Below are 21,329 nucleotides of genomic sequence, written 5' to 3'. Positions count from 1 at the left end.
TTGTTTAAGATTTCGATTCTATTACGGACCCTATCATGAAGGCGAAGATGGTGGCCTTGAAAGGGATCAATAAAGTCATGGTGCAGAACAACATGGGGATGTCGCAGATGGTCCTGAACAAGTCAGTCCTGCGTTAACTGCTAGTTTATTTGATTAAAACCAGTCATTTTACAAGAGCAGGTTGGAATTCTTGTGTTTATCTTGTTTTTTTTAGGCTACCGATGGCTGCTCAAGCAGGGCAGGGGCCACCGGCTGCAGAAGTGTGTGTTCCTCCCCAACAGGCGATGCCACAGGTTCCACCAGCATTGAGCTTTCTCTCAAACTGGACAGCTTGTGAGGTTTATCGTTATTCATATCTCACACAATGCCTTTTCTTTTGTTTAGGATCTCAAACTGGCTGCGTTCATGTCAAGACCAAGTCCTCCAAGCTTCGGTCAAGGGTTTACCAGTACGTACTCCTCAATCGCTCGTTACCGGCGCAGAATATGCGCGTACAGAGATTAACTTCCTGTTTTTTTCGCTCTCCAGACGACGCCCAGAAGGTTCAGTATGAAGACTGGCTGCGGGAAACCCAAAAGCTTCTCCAGATGCAGCAGAAGTTCCTGGAGGAGAAGATCGGCGCCCACCGGAAGTCCAAGAAGGCTCTGTCGGCCAAGCAGAGGACCGCCAAGAAAGCCGGGAGGGATTTTCCCGAGGAGGACGCCGAGCAGCTGAAGCTCATAACGGAGCAGCAAGGCGTGGTGCAGAAACAGCTGGAACAGGTGATGCACCCGTACGAACATCTGTATGGATCCGCTCCGCAGATGTTTCTCGATTGACGGGGTTTCTTTAATCTGTTCCTCAGATCCGTAAACAGCAGAAGGAGCACGCCGAGCTGATCGAAGAGTACAGGGTCAAACAGCAGCAGGGCGGCATGCAGCCTCCCGTGATGCCGGGCGTGATGCCCATGCAAGGTCACCCGGGCATGGTTCCGGCCGCCCCCGTGAACCAACCGCTTATACAGGTGCGTCCCAGCCAAGCAAACGTTCCCAGCATGCCAGGCTGGCACCCCGGACCTCAGGGTCCCGTCGTTCCCCACCAGATGATGCCGGGTCAGCCTCCTCAACAGGTCCTCGCCAGGCCCGGTCAGGTCCAAGTCTCGGCGGAGTCGCCTCACGTGAATTTTGACGACACCAACCCGTTCAGCGAAGGTTTCCAGGAGCGGGAACGGAAGGAGAGGCTGCGTGAGCAGCAGGAGAGGCAGCGGGTGCAGTTGATGAAGGAGGTCGAGAGGCAGCGCTTGAAGCAGCAAATGGAAATGCAGCAGCAGCAGCATCAACTCCTCAACCAAGAGAGCAACGCGAGGTCCCTCTCACAGATGCCGTTCTTCAACCAGAACCTGCCTCAGGACTTCATGCAGCATAGATCTCAGCAGCAGATGCAGGGGCCGGGGTTTACCCAACAGCCTGGGATTGGACCCATGATGGGAAACGGTCCCTTCCCTCAGGACATCAGACCAGGTTTCGGGTCAGACACCCAAGTAGGCCCTCATGGACCTAATTTCGTTCAAGGCCAACCCAGACCTCTTAGATTTCCAGGAGCGAACATGGTGCTTCAGAATCCGGGGCAGGGTCATCCTTTCGGAGCGGACTCCTCCATGCCCTTGCCTCCGAACTTCCCAGGTTCTGGTCAATCCCTGATCCAGCTCTACTCCAACATCATCCCGGACGAAAAGGGCAAGAAGAAACGGACCCGCAAGAAGAAGAACGACGACGACTCGGAATCTCTCCGGGCGCCCTCCACGCCCCATTCGGACCTGACCGCCCCGCTGACCCCCTGCGTCTCCGACACGTCATCCACGCCCACCAGGATCCCCTTGCTCTTCGGAGATCAGGAGCTGTTCGAGACCTCTCAGCTCGGCTCCTCGACCCCGGGCTCCCTGGGCAGCCAGCCTCACTCCGAGCTGGAGCGCCAGCTCTCCGAGGGGAGCTGCTACGGAGGCTCCGAGGTCCACCTGAGTCAGGAGATGCACGACAGGATCCTCACCAACATCAAGCTGGAGAGGATCGAGGCCAGCGACTGCCACGGTCACAAGGGCGCCGATTTGGACGTGGGTATGGGCATCGTGAAAGTGGAAGGGTTTAAGGAAAGCGTCTCGCCGCATCGCGCGGGGCAGAGTCCGGCCGGCAGCTCGAGAGGAGAAGGAGGAAACGAGCTCCTGAAGCATCTGCTGAAGAACAGGAAGACGCTGCCACACGGACAGGCGCACCGGATGTCCGAGGACAGTCTGAGGTCAGGGGAGGAGATGTCCACCGACAGCAAGGCTCTGATGAGGCAGAGTTCCGTAGACAGCACCGGGGTGAGAGATCTCGAAGAAATTAAATGTGGTTTTTGATTGGATAAATGCATCGTTCATAAATCGTTGACGTATTGGTGCCTTTTTTGCCAAGACCAGTCACTAAGCCCCCCTATTGTCTTATCCCTATGGTATATGTGCCCACTTTATCCTGTGGTGCTCTACAGTGCCTCAAGTGGTCAGACAAGTACAACCAGTCGATGGTTAAAGGTGCTCTGGGGCCCAACATTGGCAGCTTGGGTGTGGTGGGGCTTGAACCAGCAACTTTCTAGTTCCTAACACTAGTCCAGTACCTTACCGGGGACAGTGGTAGCCCATTGGTTAGAGCTCTGGACTATAAGTCGGAAGGTTGTGGGTTAGGCGCCCAGGTGGCGCAGCGGGATATTCCGCTAGCACACCAGTGCCGAGCTGAGGTCAGTCAGGCACCGTCCTGCTTTTTTAATGTGCTAAATATAAAATGACGGAAAATTTACCCACGTTTTGAGGGTCATGTGATTTGAGGGTCACAACTGGCTGCGCCTGAGGGAGGGAGGGAAGGTTCGGAGTCTGGGTTTCACTTCTTTTCTATTGCACAAATGCGACCTCTGCTTTCCGACCGATGTAACGGCACGATTGGTGGTTGCTCAGAAGAAGAGGAGCGCTGTGCAGCGGCGTGCTCTCCTCGGATGCAATCGGGTATCCCTCAGCAGCAGAATGAGCTAAATCAGGAGGAAAATGGGGGAGAAAATGCATAAAAAAAGGTTGTGGGTTCGTGTCCCGGCTCTGCCGCTGCTAGGACCACTGTTGGGCAGAGCACTCAACCCTAAATCCCATTAAAAATACAAGACATGTTCCTCACATGTATGTAAACGTCTGGTCTAACTTCTCCTCTCTTCAACACAGACCTTCTCAGACAGGGAGTTCGCCTTCAATCCGGACTTCGGCGGGACCTTCTCCGACGACAAGAAGAAACAGAAGAACAAGAGGCCTCAGAAGGGCGGCGACCGCCCGGCCCCTCGCTCCAAAAAGAGGAAGAAGGAGGACGAGAGGCACGTCATGTTCTCCTCCTGCGCCGAGCCCATGATGACCAACCTAAAACAGGTGAGGCCGATCGCTCGAGGTGTTCCTCCATCGGCAGGTTGTTGTACGTACATCGGCATGGTGTCCACATACTTTTGACCAGACGATGTGTTTACATTGATAAACAAATCCTATCTGAATATTTAAATAATTTATATTGATATGAATGAAGATTTTGGGGCCATATGAGTCAAAATAGCCTGGAGCTGGTATAGGTGGTTTGTGTGGGTGTGGCTACAATACCAGAACACAGTAATAAAGAGGGGTGTCCAAATACTTTTGGTCTTATAGTGTAAGGACACATTTCATGGCTTCTGATTTGTCACTACGTCATTGGCTGAAGCCAAGGTGGATAAGAGCGTGGGTGGGAGTATAGAGCCACCGCCACCAAGCCCAACCCAACCCATCAGAGTGGGGGAAACATGGGTGCAAATTTAGTGTGGCTAATCCACCTTCTGCATGTTTTTGGGAAGTAACTCTGGACAAATAGGTACATTTAAGCATCAGTCGAGTCCTGGATCAAAGATCTTGATCAAAATAAGAAGGTGCACCGCAGAGATGGGAACTCGTGACTTGACTTTGACTCTAGCCTAAAGACTCGTGACTTGACTTTGACTCTAGCCTAAAGACTTGTGACTTGACTTTGACTCTAGCCTAAAGACTCGTGACTTGACTTTGACTCTAGCCTAAACACTCGTGACTTGAATTTGACTCTAGCCTAAAGACTCGTGACTTGACTCGGACTCTAGCCCAAAGACTCATGACTTGACTCGGACTCTAGCCTAAAGACTCATGACTTGAATCGGACTCTAGTCTAAAGACTCGTGACTTGACTCGGACTCTAGCCTAAAGACTCGTGACTTGACTCAGACTCTAGCCTAAAGACTCGTGACTCGACTCAGACTCTAGCCTAAAGACTCGTGACTCGACTCGGACTCTAGCCTAAAGACTCGTGACTTGACTCGGACTCTAGCCTAAAGACTCGTGACTCGACTCGGACTCTAGCCTAAAGACTCGTGACTTGACTTTGACTCTAGCCTAAAGACTCGTGACTTGACTCGGACTCTAGCCTAAAGACTCGTGACTTGACTCGGACTCTAGCTCAAAGACTCGCTCACACATACCCCTTTACCACACCAAAAATTCAACGTATTCCCATTTGTTTGTGTCCATTTCTTGTGTCCCAGCAGCAGCAGCAGCAGCAGAACTCTCTCCTGACTCTAGCTCAAAGACTCGTGACTTGACTTAGACTCTAGCCTAAAGACTCGTGACTCGACTCGGACTCTAGCCTAAAGACTCGTGACTCGACTTCGACTCTAACCTAAAGACTTGTGACTTGACTCAGACTCTAGTCTAAAGACTCATGACTTGACTTTGACTCTAGTCTAAAGACTCATGACTTGACTTTGACTCTATCCTAAAGACTCGTGACTTGACTTTGACTCTAGCCTAAAGACTCGTGACTTGACTTTGAGTCTAGCCTAAAGACTCGTGACTTGACTCGGACTCTAGTCTAAAGACTCGTGACTTGACTTTGACTCTAGCCTAAAGACTCGTGACTTGACTTTGACTCTAGCCTAAAGACTTGTGACTTGACTTTGACTCTAGCCTAAAGACTCGTGACTTGACTTTGACTCTAGCCTAAACACTCGTGGCTTGACTCGGACTCTAGCCTAAAGACTTGTGACTTGACTCGGACTCTAGCCCAAAGACTCATGACTTGACTCGGACTCTAGCCTAAAGACTCATGACTTGACTCGGACTCTAGTCTAAAGACTCGTGACTTGACTCGGACTCTAGCCTAAACACTCGTGGCTTGACTCGGACTCTAGCCTAAAGACTTGTGACTTGACTCGGACTCTAGCCCAAAGACTCATGACTTGACTCGGACTCTAGCCTAAAGACTCATGACTTGACTCGGACTCTAGTCTAAAGACTCGTGACTTGACTCGGACTCTAGCCTAAAGACTCGTGACTTGACTCGGACTCTAGCCTAAAGACTCGTGACTCGACTCGGACTCTAGCCTAAAGACTCGTGACTCGACTCGGACTCTAGCCTAAAGACTCGTGACTCGATTCGGACTCTAGCCTAAAGACTCGTGACTCGACTCGGACTCTAGCCTAAAGACTCGTGACTCGACTCGGACTCTAGCCTAAAGACTCGTGACTCGACTCGGACTCTAGCCTAAAGACTCGTGACTCGACTCGGACTCTAGCCTAAAGACTCGTGACTTGACTCGGACTCTAGCCTAAAGACTCGTGACTTGACTTTGACTCTAGCCTAAATACTTGTTACTTGACTTTGACTCTAGCCTAAAGACTCGTGACTCGACTCGGACTCTAGCTCAAAGACTCGCTCACACATATCCCTTTACCACACCAAAAATTCAACGTATTCCCATTTCTTGTGTCCCAGCAGCAGCAGCAGCAGCAGAACTCTCTCCTGCCCCTCATGGAGCCTTTAGTCAGGGTAAACTTCGCCCACTTTGTGCCGTACGGTGGTAGCCAGCTGGACGGCGAGAGCCGCCTCTCGGGGACGTTCGGGAGCGCCTCGCTGGACGGCATGTCGGACTATTACTCCCAGCTCATTTACAAGGTAAGTGCGGTGGAACATCTGGATCCAGTTCTTTATCGTTTATGTGAGGTTCTGACCAGACGAACCCCTTCTGTCTTCTAACAGCAGAACAATCTGAGTAACCCTCCCACCCCTCCGGCCTCGCTGCCCCCGACCCCTCCGCCCGTGGCACGCCAGAAGCTGCTCAACGGATTCGCCACCACCGAGGAGCTGGCGGCCAAAGCGGCCGTCGTGAGCAGCCACGATGGTGAGGACCTTCCCCGCTGACCAGTTCTTATCGCTTTCTTCTGTTTGTTTGTTTACTGATCTCTGTTTTCCTTCCACGTAGTAACCAAGGGCCTCCCCGCGAGGCCACTGCACGTGCCGTTCAAGACCGAGGAGGAGCTCCTGGCGCGGGCTCTGGCCCACGGACCCAAAACGGTGGACGTGCCCGCTTCTCTACCCACGCCGCCCCACAACAACCAAGAGGAGCTGAGGTCAGTCTGGCACCGTCCTGCTTTTTTAAAGAAAAAAATAACCAAAAATGTACCCACGTTTTGAGGGACGCTGTGAGCCAGTGGGTCATGTGATCTTGATTCCGAATTTTAGAAGTGCTATCAACCAGGCAACCATCTAACAGGCACAACTGGCTGCGCCTGAGGGAGGGAGGGAAGGTTCGGAGTCTGGGTTTCTCTTCATTTCTGTTGCACAAAAGCGACCTCTGCTGTCCGATTGAGGCGACTGCACGAGTTGTCGGTAATGAACAGAAACCCAGACTCCCTCCCTCCCTCCCTCCCTCCCTCAGGCTCAGCCAGTTGTGTCTGTTAAGAAGCCTGCCTGGCTGATAGCACTTCTGAGATTTGGAATCAAGATTGCATGATTCGGGGGCAGCTGTAGCCTAGTGGTTAAGGTACTGGACTAGTAAACATAAGGTTGCTGGTTCAAACCTCACCACAGCCAGATTGTCACTGTTGGGCCCTTGAGCGAGGCCCTTAACCCTCAGTTGCTTAGACAGTATGCTGTCACAGTACTGTGAGTCGCTTTGGATAAAAGCAGAAAATGTAAATGTAATGTAATGTGGTAGCTCAGCGCTTAAGGTACTTGATTAGTAATCAAAAGGTTACTGGTTCAAGCCCCACCACTGTTGGGCCCCTGGACAAGACTCTCAACCCTCAATTGCTCAAATTGTATTCAAAGATAACTGTACGTCGCTTTGGATAAATGCTGAAAGTGTGAACGATGGATGATTGGTGGAAGGGCGTTGACTCTCTCTGAGGCTGGGGGTTTCTCACTTGGCTTATGGGGCAAAGAGGCAGAGGGCAAAAGAGGTAGGGGGGTGGTGCCCGGGCCAAAAAAGAGCCTCTCAGTTACAAAGAGCTAAAAATATGGACTACATAGAACAGAGTTGTGAAAATAACTTCCAGTCCCAGCACAGGGGTAGAGAGTATAAATTTTGGGTGCCTGCAGGGGTTCGGGGGGGTTCATCGGTGCAGGAATGTCTGCACGTCTGGACCGGTTCACATGTTTTGGATACCTTGACTCGGTAGACCAGTTATTTCTAACGTTTATTCCTATTGCTTTTTTCCTGTGCAGGGGGCAGGAGCACTGCGAGGACAGGGACACGCCCGACAGTTTCGTCCCCTCCTCGTCTCCGGAGAGCGTGGTCGGCGTGGAGATCAGCCGCTACCCCGATCTGCGCCTGGTGAAGCAGGAGCCCCTGTCTCCGTGCCTTTCTCCCATCATGCCCATGCTCCCCAGTTCCAGGGGGAAAGGTACGCGCCCCTCACCGGTGCCACTGGTTTTCGGTACCTTATTTTTACCCCATTGGTAACCTACATTCATCACAGTAAAACGCTGTATTGCAAAAGTATGTGGACACCTGAGTATAATCTGGTTGGGACGTTCGATATTTAAATCAGTGCTGTGTGTGTCGAGTTGGTCAGTGCAGCTCTAACAGACTCCGCTCATCTGGGAATGCTTTGAGCCCATTCAGTCAAAAAAACGCAGAGATCATGAACACCCGGCTCTGCCACCGGTCGGCTGAGTGCCATCTAGTGGGCACAACTGGAGAAGACCGGACTTAGTGGGCGGAGTCTTCTAACGCCGTTCAAGGACCCTGACCCTGGTTAGCAGAATGAGGCTCATCCACTAAAACACGGGTGTAAACGAAGGGGTCAAGGGACTTCGCACACGTCGGAGGGGGGCGTGAGATGGGCGAGTATACCCTCCTCGAAGGGTTCTGGAGTTCTTCCACACCAAAACCCTCAAACGGAGTCTTTATGGACCTCCCTTTCTAAAACGGTCACCATGAAGGTAAAAGCGTATGATTTATTTTGGTGGGTGTGGCCAAAAGGCTCGAACTCGATGATTACGAAGGGTGTCTACATAGTTCTGGGCGTGTACGGTGCATGTATAGATATAAATCATCTAAAAATCTAAAAAATGCTCCACATCTTAGTGTCAGTTCACACGTACAGCCACTAGGTGTCAGTAAAACTGCTGTGTTTTCAGGGTCGGAGGTGAAGCTGAGCAAGATCAAGACCGAACCTCCCGGCATGTTCTTGGGCTCTGCGTTCGGGGCGCGGCAGAACGGCGCCGGCCTGGTCTCCATAGCCATCACTCTGAAACCGTCCGCGGCCGAGGTGAGAGAGGCCGTCGTTTATCAGTGAGGGGTCGGCGTGGTACGCCGGCGGGAGCGCTAACCGCGTGCTTTTCCTTTCAGAACATCACCGATGTGGTCGCGGCCATCGCCAACCTGATCCAGGTCAAGATCCCCAGCAGTTACGAAGTGAGCGGCGGGCCGTGGCTGCACGCCAACGCGGGTGCCCATAGGGCGTCGGCGCATGGTGTTGATCCACGCCCTTTCCATGCTCAGCGGCTGAATCTGGCGCACTCGGGAACGCAGCAGCAGAACCAGCACGTCCATCTGAAGCACGGTAAAAGTGAGTGCTCCCCAAAACATCAAAGGTCTACAAATCGTCCTCTAACAGGTCCTTTAACCGGATTTTTTTCTCGGGATCAGGTCCAATGGGAGGCAGAGAACTGTACCGAGAGGGGGCGAGCAGTCCGGGCCCCAAACCGCAGTGGTGTCGGAACTGTAAGGTGGTCATCCTGGGCAGCGGCGTGAGGAAACCGGGCAAAGATCAGCCAATCAAAGCACAGGTACGAGATCATTCCTCACATTAATGATGCACCTTCTGTTTTCGGCGCTCCGACGGGGTCTCACGCCCTCCGTCCTCTCTGTGCAGGAGTCTCGGCCCGGTTCTGACGGGGATCTGGTGTTCTGCAGCCACAGCTGCCTCGTCCTGCACTCCTCGAGCCAGTCCAAGTCCAGCGGAGACGCCAAGGTCAGTCTGTCTGTCTGTCCGTAGTGAGACATAGTGGGCCGTGTCTGAGGGTGGGAGGGTCGAATGGGGGTTACTTCTCACTGTTGCTGTGATATGAGTGGTTGGGGGTTACGTGGGGCGTAGCGTGACTCTGTACGTGAGACAGCTCAGCATGAGGACCCACCATTGGTTGGTGATTTGAAGCATGTTGGGTGTGTCTGAGGGTGGGAAGGGCGGAGAAAACATGGTTTATTAGGGTGATTTACCGAACATCCTGGTGTTACTGTGTTTTTAGGCGTCTGTGGCTCTGCTGTCCAGTATTTCGGTGAAAGAAAGTCCATCCAAAGCTCAGCACCAGTACAGCAACAACATGTCCTCTCTGGACGTCCACTGTCTGGCTCAGCTTCAGCCCAAAGTTTTACCCTCGTCCCCGACCGTCCCCGGTCTGACCCCTGCGGCGCCGCTGCAGCCCAAGCTGGAGCCGAACCTTCCCGAGACCCCGGACCTGAAAGTGATGGTGAAGCCTCGCTTCCAGAGCGTCTCCGAGGAGAAGCCGTGGCACCACGCCGGGAAGCGCTGGAAGGGTCTGCGCTGGCGCAAGTGGACCATCCAGATCCTGGCGCGGAAGTCCGGCTCTCCGGCGCCGGAGAAGGCGGTGGAGGATCTCCTGCTCCAGCTGACGTCGTCCCTGCGGCCCTGCTCGTCCCTGCGCGACCGGCGCCGCTGCTGCTTCTGCCACCAGGAGGGCGACGGGCTGACGGACGGCGCCGCTCGCCTGCTGAACATCGACCTGGACACCTGGGTGCACCTGAACTGCGCCCTCTGGTCGTCGGAGGTGTACGAGACGCAGGCGGGCGCCCTGATCAACGTGGAGCAGGCTCGCCAGCGCGGTCAGACCGTGACCTGCGCCTTCTGCCAGCGCCTGGGGGCCACCAGCGGGTGCCACCGGCTCCGCTGCCTGAACGTCTACCACTTCACGTGCGCCCTGCAGGCCGGGTGCACCTTCTTCAAGGACAAGACCATGCTGTGCCATCAGCACCGCCCCAGGATCTCCGGCTCGGGGGCGCTGTTCCACCTGGAGGATCAGCGTCTGCGCTGTTTTTCGGTTTTCCGCCGGGTCTACGTTCAGCGTGATGAGCTGCGCCTGTTGACGGCGGTAGTCCAGCGGCCCGAGCTCGGACACACCTTCCGTGTGGGCAGCCTGCTCTTTCATAACATGGGGCAGCTTCCTCCCACGCTGATGCCCAACTTTCACACATCGAACGCCTTCTTTCCTCCCGGATACGAAGCCACCCGGCTGTACTGGAGCATGAGGCACGGGCGCCAACGCTGCCGCTACGTCTGCACCATCGAGGAACACCAGGGTCGCCCGGAATTCTGCATCAGGGTGGTGGAACAGGGGCACGACGACCTGCTGCTCACAGACACCACGGCTAAAGGTACAATAAAGCATAAATTATGTAGATTGATGAATGTAGGTGTAGATGGATGGATTGTAAAAATGAATGTTGATGGATGGATCATGCAGATGATGTTGAATTAATGGATCATGTGAATTAATATTGATGAATGGATGGATGAATTACGTAGATGGATGGATGGATTATGTTGGATGGATGGATTCTGTAGATGGATGGATTATGTTGGATGGATGGATTCTGTAGATGGATGGATGGATGGATTATGTAGATAGATGGATGGATGGATTCTGTAGATGGATGGATGGATTATGTAGATGAATGGATGGATAATGTAGATGGATGGATGGATGGATTATGTAGATGGATGGATGGATTATGTAGATGGATGGATGGATTATGTTGGATGGATGGATTCTGTAGATGGATGGATTATGTTGGATGGATGGATTCTGTAGATGGATGGATGGATGGATTATGTAGATAGATGGATGGATGGATTCTGTAGATGGATGGATGGATTATGTAGATGAATGGATGGATAATGTAGATGGATGGATGGATGGATTATGTAGATGGATGGATGGATTATGTAGATGGATGGATTATGTAGATGGATGGATGGATTATGTAGATGGATGGATGGATGGATTATGTTGGATGGATAGATGGATGGATTATGTAGATAGATGGATGGATTATGTAGGATGGATAGATGGATGGATTATGTAGATGGATGGATGGATTATGTAGATGGATGGATGGATGGATGGATTATGTAGATGGATGGATGGATGGATTATGTAGATGGATGGATGGATGGATGGATTATGTAGATGGATGGATTATGTAGATGGATGGATGTTGTAGATGGATGGATGGATTGATGTATGGATGGATGCATTATGTAGATGGGTAGATGGAGGATGTAGATGGATGGATGGATTATGTAGATGGATGGATGTATGGATAGATGGATTATGTAGATAGATTGATGGATGGATTATGTTGATGGTATTGATTGATGGATTATGTAGATGGCTGGATGGATTGATGTATGGATGGATGGATTATGTAGATGGATGGATGGATTATGTAGATGGATGGATTCTGTAGATGGATGGATTATGTAGATGGATGGATGGATTATGTAGATGGATGGATTATGTAGATGGATGGATGTTGTAGATGGATGGATTATGTAGATGGATGGATTATGTAGATGGATGGATGGATTATGTAGATGGATGGATTATGTAGATGGATGGATGGATTCTGTAGATGGATGGATTATGTAGATGGATGGATGTTGTAGATGGATGGATGTTGTAGATGGTTGGATTATGTAGATGGATGGATTATGTAGATGGGTGGATTATGTAGATGGGTGGATTGATGTATGGATGGATGCATTATGTAGATGGGTAGATGGAGGATGTAGATGGATGGATTATGTAGATGGATGGATTATGTTGATGGTATTGATTGATGGATGTTGTAGATGGATGGATGGATTCTGTAGATGGATGGATTCTGTAGATGGATGGATTCTGTAGATGGATGGATGGATTCTGTAGATGGATTGATGTTGTAGATGGATGGATTATGTAGATGGATGGATGGATTGATGTATGGATGGATGGATTATGTAGATGGGTAGATGGAGGATGTAGATGGTTTTTGATAGATAGACCCTCTACAACCCTGATCAGAATACAGCAGGTCTTTGTAATAAAGGAATGATTTAGCAAGTAAAATGATGTGTGTACTGTTTTGCTTATATAATGTGTGTGTGTGTAGGAGTCTGGGAGAAGGTTCTAGTCTCAGTAGCTGAGAGGAGAGCAGAAACAGGGATGCTCAGGTTGTTCCCCGTCTACCTGAAGGGTGAAGATCTGTTTGGATTCACGGTGTCTGCAGTAACACGCATCGCAGAATCCGTACGTACAAACCCACCACTGCTCACAAACGCAAACATGGCAGACTCCCTTGTTACACACTGATGTGAACCCTCTCTGTTCTGATTGTGATCGTAGCTGCCGGGTGTGGGGGCGTGCTCCAGGTACCGCTTCCGTTACGGGCCGAACCCCATGTTGCAGCTTCCGTTATCCATCAACCCGTCAGGCTGTGCCCGGTCCGAGCTCCGGAGCTACCCGCAGTGCCGAAGGTGGGTGTCCAAATCGCCCGCCGCGCCCGCCGCGCCCGCTGCGCCCGCCGCGCCCTCGTCTGTGTTTCAGCGGCTCCGTTCTAATCGGGTTCTTTCTGTTCCTCTGACAGGTCGGAGATCCTGTCCGCGTGGAACCGGGTCTCCTGTGTGATCCAGAATTCGGCTCCGGCGGAGGGCGGCTCGTCCCACAGCAAACACTTCATCCACTCCAAATCGTCCCAGTACCGCCGCCTGAGCAGCGAGTGGAGGAGCAACGTTTACCTCGCTCACTCCCGAATACAGGTACAGACCCCCCTCACTCCCGAATACAGGTACAGATACCCCCCCCCCCCCCGCCTTACTCCCGAATACAGGTACAGATACCCCCCCCCCCCCCCGCCTCACTCCCGAATACAGGTACAGACCCCATCCCCCCCCCCTCCCCGGCTCACTCCCGAATACAGGTACAGACCCCCCCGCCTCACTCCCGAATACAGGTACAGACCCCCCTCACTCCTGAATACAGGTACAGACCCCGCCTCACTCCCGAATACAGGTACAGACCCCCCCGCAGCCCCGCCTCACTCCCGAATACAGGTACAGACCCCCCCCCCCCGCCTCACTCCCGAATACAGGTACAGACCCCCCTCACTCCTGAATACAGGTACAGACCCCGCCTCACTCCCGAATACAGGTACAGACCCCCCCGCAGCCCCGCCTCACTCCCGAATACAGGTACAGACCCCCCCCCCCCCGCCTCACTCCCGAATACAGGTACAGACCCCCCTCACTCCTGAATACAGGTACAGACCCCGCCTCACTCCCGAATACAGGTACAGACCCCATCCCCCCCCCCTCCCCGGCTTACTCCCGAATACAGGTACAGACCCCCCCGCCTCACTCCCGAATACAGGTACAGACCCCCCTCACTCCTGAATACAGGTACAGACCCCCCCGCCTCACTCCCGAATACAGGTACAGACCCCCCTCACTCCTGAATACAGGTACAGACCCCGCCTCACTCCCGAATACAGGTACAGACCCCCCCGCAGCCCCGCCTCACTCCCGAATACAGGTACAGACCCCCCCCCCCCGCCTCACTCCCGAATACAGGTACAGACCCCCCTCACTCCTGAATACAGGTACAGACCCCGCCTCACTCCCGAATACAGGTACAGACCCCCCCGCAGCCCCGCCTCACTCCCGAATACAGGTACAGACCCCCCCCCCCCCCCCGCCTCACTCCCGAATACAGGTACAGACCCCCCCGCAGCCCCGCCTCACTCATGAATACAGGTACAAACCCCCCTCACTCCCGAATACAGGTACAGACCCCCCCCCCCCCGCCTCACTCCCGAATACAGGTACAGACCCCCCCGCAGCCCCGCCTCACTCATGAATACAGGTACAAACCCCCCTCACTCCTGAATACAGGTACAGACCCCCCCGCCTCACTCCCGAATACAGGTACAGACCCCCCTCACTCCTGAATACAGGTACAGACCCCGCCTCACTCCCGAATACAGGTACAGACCCCCCCGCAGCCCCGCCTCACTCCCGAATACAGGTACAGACCCCCCCGCAGCCCCGCCTCACTCATGAATACAGGTACAAACCCCCCTCACTCCCGAATACAGGTACAGACCCCCCCGCAGCCCCGCCTCACTCCCGAATACAGGTACAAACCCCCCTCACTCCCGAATACAGGTACAGACCCCCCCCGCAGCCCCGCCTCACTCCCGAATACAGGTACAAACCCCCCTCACTCCCGAATACAGGTACAGACCCCCCCCGCAGCCCCGCCTCACTCCCGAATACAGGTACAGACCCCCCCGCAGCCCCGCCTCACTCCCGAATACAGGTACAGACCCCCTCACTCCTGAATACAGGTACAGACCCCCTTGCAGCCCCGCCTAACTCCCGAATACAGGTACAGACCCCCCTCACTCCTGAATACAGGTACAGACCGCCCTGCAGCCCCGCCTCACTCCCGAATACAGGTATAGACCCCCCTCACTCCCAAATACAGGTATAGACCCCCCTCACTCCCAAATACAGGTACAGACCCCCCTGCAGCCCCGCCTCACTCCCAAATACAGGTACAGACCCCCCCGCAGCCCCGCCTCACTCCCAAATACAGGTACAGACCCCCCCTCACCCCCGCCTCACTCCCGAATACAGGTACAGACCCCCCTCAGCCCTGCCTCACTCCCGAATACAGGTACAGACACACCCCCCCCCCCCCAGCCCCGCCTCACTCCGGAATACAGGTACAGATCACCCCCTCTCTCCCTCATCCAGGTACAAATCACCCCCTCACTCCCCTTCACTCCCTCATACAGATATAAATCACTTCATTTACCAGAAGTTCTATTAACCTCCTTTGTGACCAGCAGGGGGCGCCAGAGTGCAGAGGAATAAAAATTGCTGTTAGTTAAAAATTGTAATGATTTAGTTTGTTAACGCGCTGCTGTGGTTGCTGTGCAGGGTCTGGGACTGTTCGCTGCTCGGGTCATTGAGAAGCAGACGATGGTGATCGAGTATCTGGGGAGCATCCTGCGTACTGAAGTAGCCATGAGGAAGGAGCTGCACTACAAGACCAAGGTGTTTATACAGCTACTAACCATAGTTTAAACAGCTAACCTAAGACCACCGCAGGCGGGGCGGATCTGTTCGCCAGCTTAATGTTAACCAGGCTGATGGGATTTTGTGTTTCAGAACCGAACGTCGTTCATGTTCCGCATCGACGGCGAGTACGGGATCGATGCCACCTGCTCCGGAAGCCCTGCAAGGTAAAAATAAAACGCTAATGCGCTGGTACATCACGACCCAGTCAGGATTCTAGGTGCCGTCAGACCGGCCCGGTTCTCATCAGACCTGCCGTGTTTAAAAGTGGTATCACCTCCTGACCTCTGCAACAGCGACTCCTACTGTTGGCTTGATGAATTACACAAGGACCACAGCACGGTCCGGCGTAGCGCCAGGACACTTTGAGTTTTGGATAAAGAGAGCAAGGGTGCCGCAAACAAGCACAGGCCACCGGAGTGCACAGGGGAATCGAGTATATCCAAGATGGGACAATGTGGTCGGGTGGCACAGCGGGCATTTCAGACACAGTTGGGTGTGTTTGGAGGAGGGAAGGTCGGATGGGGTTTGTCTGCATGTGGTGGGTGTGGTAAGCAGCAGAGGAGGGGGGGGGGATCCAAGGAAGGTCCAAATGCACCTATTTATAAATGATAAATTTAGTGGACAGCAGACGCCTACTGTGTAGTTACAGTGTATCACAAAAGTGAGTACACCCCTCACATTTCTGCAGATATTGAAGTATATCTTTTCATGGGACAACACTGACAAAATGACACTTTGACACAATGAAAAGTAGTCTGTGTGCAGCTTATATAACAGTGTAAATTTATTCTTCCCTCAAAATAACTCAATATACAGCCATTAATGTCTAAACCACCGGCAACAAAAGTGAGTACACCCCTTAGTGAAAGTTCCTAAAGTGTCAATATTTTGTGTGGCCACCATTATTTCCCAGAACTGCCTTAACTCTCCTGGGCATGGAGTTTACCAGAGCTTCACAGGTTGCCACTGGAATGCTTTTCCACTCCTCCATGACGACATCACGGAGCTGGCGGATATTCGAGACTTTGCGCTCCTCCACCTTCCGCTTGAGGATGCCCCAAAGATGTTCTATTGGGTTTAGGTCTGGAGACATGCTTGGCCAGTCCATCACCTTTACCCTCAGCCTCTTCAATAAAGCAGTGGTCGTCTTAGAGGTGTGTTTGGGGTCATTATCATGCTGGAACACTGCCCTGCGACCCAGTTTCCGGAGGGAGGGGATCATGCTCTGCTTCAGTATTTCACAGTACATATTGGAGTTCATGTGTCCCTCAATGAAATGTAACTCCCCAACACCTGCTGCACTCATGCAGCCCCAGACCATGGCATTCCCACCACCATGCTTGACTGTAGGCATGACACACTTATCTTTGTACTCCTCACCTGATTGCCGCCACACATGCTTGAGACCATCTGAACCAAACAAATTAATCTTGGTCTCATCAGACCATAGGACATGGTTCCAGTAATCCATGTCCTTTGTTGACATGTCTTCAGCAAACTGTTTGCAGGCTTTCTTGTGTAGAGACTTCAGAAGAGGCTTCCTTCTGGGGTGACGGCCATGCAGACCAATTTGATGTAGTGTGCGGCGTATGGTCTGAGCACTGACAGGCTGACCCCCCACCTTTTCAATCTCTGCAGCAATGCTGACAGCACTCCTGCGCCTATCTTTCAAAGACAGCAGTTGGATGTGACGCTGAGCACGTGCACTCAGCTTCTTTGGACGACCAACGCGAGGTCTGTTCTGAGTGGACCCTGCTCTTTTAAAACGCTGGATGATCTTGGCCACTGTGCTGCAGCTCAGTTTCAGGGTGTTGGCAATCTTCTTGTAGCCTTGGCCATCTTCATGTAGCGCAACAATTCGTCTTTTAAGATCCTCAGAGAGTTCTTTGCCATGAGGTGCCATGTTGGAACTTTCAGTGACCAGTATTAGAGAGTGTGAGAGCTGTACTACTAAATTGAACACACCTGCTCCCTATGCACACCCGAGACCTAGTAACACTAGCGAGTCACATGACATTTTGGAGGGAAAATGACGAGCAGTGCTCAATTTGGACATTTAGGGGTGTAGTCTCTTAGGGGTGTACTCACTTTTGTTGCCGGTGGTTTAGACATTAATGGCTGTATATTGAGTTATTTTGAGGGAAGAATAAATTTACACTGTTATATAAGCTGCACACAGACTACTTTTCATTGTGTCAAAGTGTCATTTTGTCAGTGTTGTCCCATGAAAAGATATACTTAAATATCTGCAGAAATGTGAGGGGTGTACTCACTTTTGTGATACACTGTATATAGACTTGACCCGTGTGTGTGTGTGTGTGTGTGTGTGTGTGTGTGTGTGTGTGTGTGTGTAGGTATATCAATCACTCCTGCTCGCCCAACTGCGTGGCGGAGGTGGTGACCTTCGAGCGAGGCTACAAGATCATCATCAGCTCCAATCGGCGCATCGAAAGAGGAGAAGAGGTAACGCACAGCGACCGTAGTCTGAGCTTCACCAAAAGTTTGTGGACACCCTTTCATATTCGTGCATTTGGACACAATTTCCGGCCATTAAAACTTACTGGTTTACTGGAGCATAACATGAAGCGTTGGGCTGCAACTATCAATTATGTTTGTAATCGAGTATTCTATCGATTATTCCAGCGATTAATCGAGTAATCGGATAGGAAATACTTTTGCTTTAATAAAGGGCAAAAATAAAAACATATAAGATACAATAAGACGCGTCTCTCAAACAAACTGTACATTTTTATTCCTGCGTACAGGACAGTTTAAAGAGAACATTTCTGAAATGCAAAAACAAATACATCAAATTACTTTTAAAACGTAAACAGACAACCTAAAACTAAATCATAAATAATAATACATAAACATGAGCCTCTAATTTGTGCCACTTGTAGAACTAAAAGTTTCAGCTCCAGCTCACGCAGAACATAAAGCTTTAATATTTAGTCGGGAGGCTTTGTGGCGTTTGTAGGAGGTTCTGTCAGGATCGTATCTCCTAGATGAGGTAGATCTGGTGTGTACGTGTGTGTACGTGTGTGTACGTGTGTGTTTGCCTGAGCCTTCAAAAAAGCCTGTGGTGGTTGTAATAAAGAAAAGTCGGCGTATCAACACGACGCTCTGATGGTGTGGATGTTGTTCTGAGTTTCGTTTTTTTTCCAGATGAAAATGATCTCAAACCTTCTGTGGTTTTCTCTGTCCGGTCTCCTCTGTTCGCCCCTCGATATTTTCTCTCTCTCTCCATCTCTGCTTCGGTTCAAATCGCACTTTCACACTGAACAGTACGCAGGAGCGGTGAGCGTGTCCAAATACGTAGTATTCATCGAACTGTACGTGAAAAGTACCCGAAACACCGTGAGCTGTATATAGTTGTGTGGATTAAACGACGCCTCGATGCGAAAATTTTGCATCGATGATTTTTAGTCATCGAATTACTCGAGTTTCTCGAGAAATCGTTTCAACCCTAACGAAGCGTTAGTCATAAGCGACTGTAACTGCCTGTACTCTTGTGGGAAGGCTTTCTATGAAGATTTTGGAGTGCGTCTGTGGGAATTCGCTGTCATTCTGGGCCCAATCTGCTGCCACAAGGTTGGAAGGAATACAATGCATTCTTACTCACTATGTAATCGCTGCTCTGTTGGAATAGGCGTGGGCTAATTGCCCGAGCTCAGTATTTGCTTCTGGTGTCCACATACTTTTGGCCATGCGGTATATCTGTGTGCAGTGTGGTGCTTTCTTTAATGAGCTCTTCTTTAATGTTTCGCAGCTGTGCTACGATTACAGACTGGCCGCGGTGGAGAACCAGAACAAGACGCCGTGTCTGTGTGGGGCGCCCAACTGTCGGAAGTGGATGAACTGAGTCCGGGAGGCGGCACGGCTGGACGCGTGTCAGAGGAGGGTTCATTAACCTGCATGTGCCATGCGAGCGTGTGTGTGTGCGTGTGTGCGCGCGTGTGTGAGACGCCATGCGAGAGAGCAAGAGCGCGCGAGAACGATCACTGTGCCGGTTATGCCTTATGGGTTGTGGAGGTGGGCGGGGCCGTCCGTGATTGGCGGAGACTGTAGCGTAGAACATCACTGAATGAAGAATGTACGGACGCGGTTCCGCATCAAGGAAAAATAAACAAGTTGCACTAAAACGAAGAAGACGGACGAAACTCGCTGAAAAAAAAAAAAAAATGAATACTTGATTCCGTGAGTCAGTTTTATCCTCGGTTGTTGTTTCCGTGTGTGTGTGTGTGTGTGTGTTTGTGCGTGTGTGTGTGTGTGTGTGTAAGAAAATGTTTTGTATTTATTACAGTGTGATGAATGAGTGAATATTTTTAATGTGATAATAATGAGAGGAAGACGAAACAAAACAAACAAAACAGCAGCGAAGGTTTGAAGAGATTCTGTTACATCAGTGATGTAAATAAATTGTAAATAACGCGAAATATCCGAACGACGATCGACCAAATACTTCCTTCCTTCTTCACGTGGATGTTTCAGACGTGCTCGTCCTCCTTCGTTTTCCTCCTGCTTTGGACACTTATTTAATTACGGACGCGCCCGTTTTTTTCCCGTCTCAGAGTTTATTTCGTACGACGGTCTGTACAGAATCGCGGCTTCGCTTCACTACAGTATTTTTCTGGCTGGTTGTTGTGGCGACTCGGGTGATTGAAGCTTCTTTGTCGTGAGTCCACACGCCAATCGAAGGACGTCTTCGTGAGGGCTTCGGAACACGTTTATTTAGAGTGAAGTCATATCTTTACGTTGGTATAATTTCATGTTTATGAACAGCGTTTATCAGGGTTTGATTAGAAAAACTTTTGTAGTAATGGAGGAGGATAAAAACGCTTCATTGTTCAGGCGTAATAGATAACGTGCAGCAATAGCTCAGCGGTTAAGATACTGGACTAGAGCCGCTCCGGTGGCGCACAGGTAAAGTACGCTAGCGCACCAGAATTGGGGTCTCGAATACATCGTATCGAATCTCAGCTCTGCCTTTCCGACTGGGCTGGGCGGCAGCATGAACAACGATTGGCTGTTGTTTAGGGTTAGAGGGTAAGAAAGTCGGATCATAGGTCGTCATAACCGGTGCGACTGCGGCCCCTGCTGGCTGACTGATGGCGCCTGCACAGGGCTGAGGAATAATGCTGATGGGGGTGTTGCCCTGCGTACACGGTGCCCGTCAAGTGTATGAACTCGACTCGTGCGGGTGAAAAATGCCGTCTGTACTGACTACGTGCCGGAGGGGGCGTATGTCAGTTGAGAGGCGTGCTCAGTCAGCGGTGAAGGGTCGAATCAGTATAGATCAGGGTTACTGGACACGACTAGATTAGGGGAGAAAAATTGGGTCCCTGAGCAAGGCCCTTAACCCTCAATCGCTCATTGTGTTCAGCTCATCGTGTAAGTCGCTTTAATAAAAGTGTCTGCTAAATACTGCTAATCTAGTCGTGTCTAATCACCCTGATTGTATCCTCCCCTCCACTGATTCAACCCTCCACCGCCGACTGAGCACGCCTCTCCACTGACATACGCCCCCTCCGGCACGTACAGTCAGTACAGACTGTGACCCGTGATCCGACTTGCCCCTAACCCTATGAACAACAGCCAATCGGGTGGCAGAGCTGAGATTCGATACGATGTATTCGGAAACTCAGCTCTGGTGTGCTAGCGTATTTTACAGTACTTCTTATACCAATCCAGTCTAATCTAATAAAATATTTCATTATATTTGTGTAGCTCAGGCCCCTCGTTTATGGATGCCCAAATCCGACGATTTACAAGATACGATTCTCCCACTGCGCTTGTAAAAGCTCCAGGTTGTTGGGTAATAAATTTCCGTATTAAAAATCAGGTTAATTGGAATTGGATTGGCAAT

The 21,329-nt window shown here is 51.4% G+C and overlaps 1 protein-coding gene across 5 annotated transcripts in view; it reads left to right on the top strand.

The window, feature by feature from the left end:
• Nucleotides 1-20,382, top strand: part of kmt2cb (lysine (K)-specific methyltransferase 2Cb) — a 92,245-nt gene extending 71,863 nt beyond the window's left edge. For 3 of the 5 annotated variants that reach the window (XM_062993754.1, XM_062993751.1, XM_062993756.1), the window contains 22 exons: nucleotides 10-121; nucleotides 215-293; nucleotides 385-448; nucleotides 529-761; nucleotides 845-2,338; nucleotides 3,218-3,415; nucleotides 5,811-5,990; nucleotides 6,075-6,216; nucleotides 6,298-6,445; nucleotides 7,542-7,720; nucleotides 8,460-8,590; nucleotides 8,671-8,890; nucleotides 8,971-9,110; nucleotides 9,197-9,295; nucleotides 9,570-10,713; nucleotides 12,493-12,629; nucleotides 12,726-12,856; nucleotides 12,967-13,138; nucleotides 15,323-15,439; nucleotides 15,554-15,627; nucleotides 17,818-17,926; nucleotides 19,233-20,382. In XM_062993754.1, the coding sequence (XP_062849824.1) occupies nucleotides 10-121; nucleotides 215-293; nucleotides 385-448; nucleotides 529-761; nucleotides 845-2,338; nucleotides 3,218-3,415; nucleotides 5,811-5,990; nucleotides 6,075-6,216; nucleotides 6,298-6,445; nucleotides 7,542-7,720; nucleotides 8,460-8,590; nucleotides 8,671-8,890; nucleotides 8,971-9,110; nucleotides 9,197-9,295; nucleotides 9,570-10,713; nucleotides 12,493-12,629; nucleotides 12,726-12,856; nucleotides 12,967-13,138; nucleotides 15,323-15,439; nucleotides 15,554-15,627; nucleotides 17,818-17,926; nucleotides 19,233-19,325 (5,396 nt within the window). In that variant the 3' untranslated portion in view covers nucleotides 19,326-20,382. The remainder of the gene's footprint in view (nucleotides 1-9; nucleotides 122-214; nucleotides 294-384; nucleotides 449-528; nucleotides 762-844; nucleotides 2,339-3,217; nucleotides 3,416-5,810; nucleotides 5,991-6,074; nucleotides 6,217-6,297; nucleotides 6,446-7,541; nucleotides 7,721-8,459; nucleotides 8,591-8,670; nucleotides 8,891-8,970; nucleotides 9,111-9,196; nucleotides 9,296-9,569; nucleotides 10,714-12,492; nucleotides 12,630-12,725; nucleotides 12,857-12,966; nucleotides 13,139-15,322; nucleotides 15,440-15,553; nucleotides 15,628-17,817; nucleotides 17,927-19,232) is intronic. The other 2 variants (XM_062993752.1, XM_062993753.1) reach the window with 2 other exon arrangements.
• Nucleotides 20,383-21,329: the final 947 nt, after the last annotated feature.

The sequence above is a fragment of the Trichomycterus rosablanca genome, chromosome 4 (genome assembly GCF_030014385.1).
Source record: "Trichomycterus rosablanca isolate fTriRos1 chromosome 4, fTriRos1.hap1, whole genome shotgun sequence".
Taxonomy (NCBI): Eukaryota; Metazoa; Chordata; class Actinopteri; order Siluriformes; family Trichomycteridae; genus Trichomycterus; species Trichomycterus rosablanca.
The sequence above is the reverse complement of the archived record's forward strand: the minus strand, read 5'-3'. Positions and strand labels throughout refer to the sequence as shown.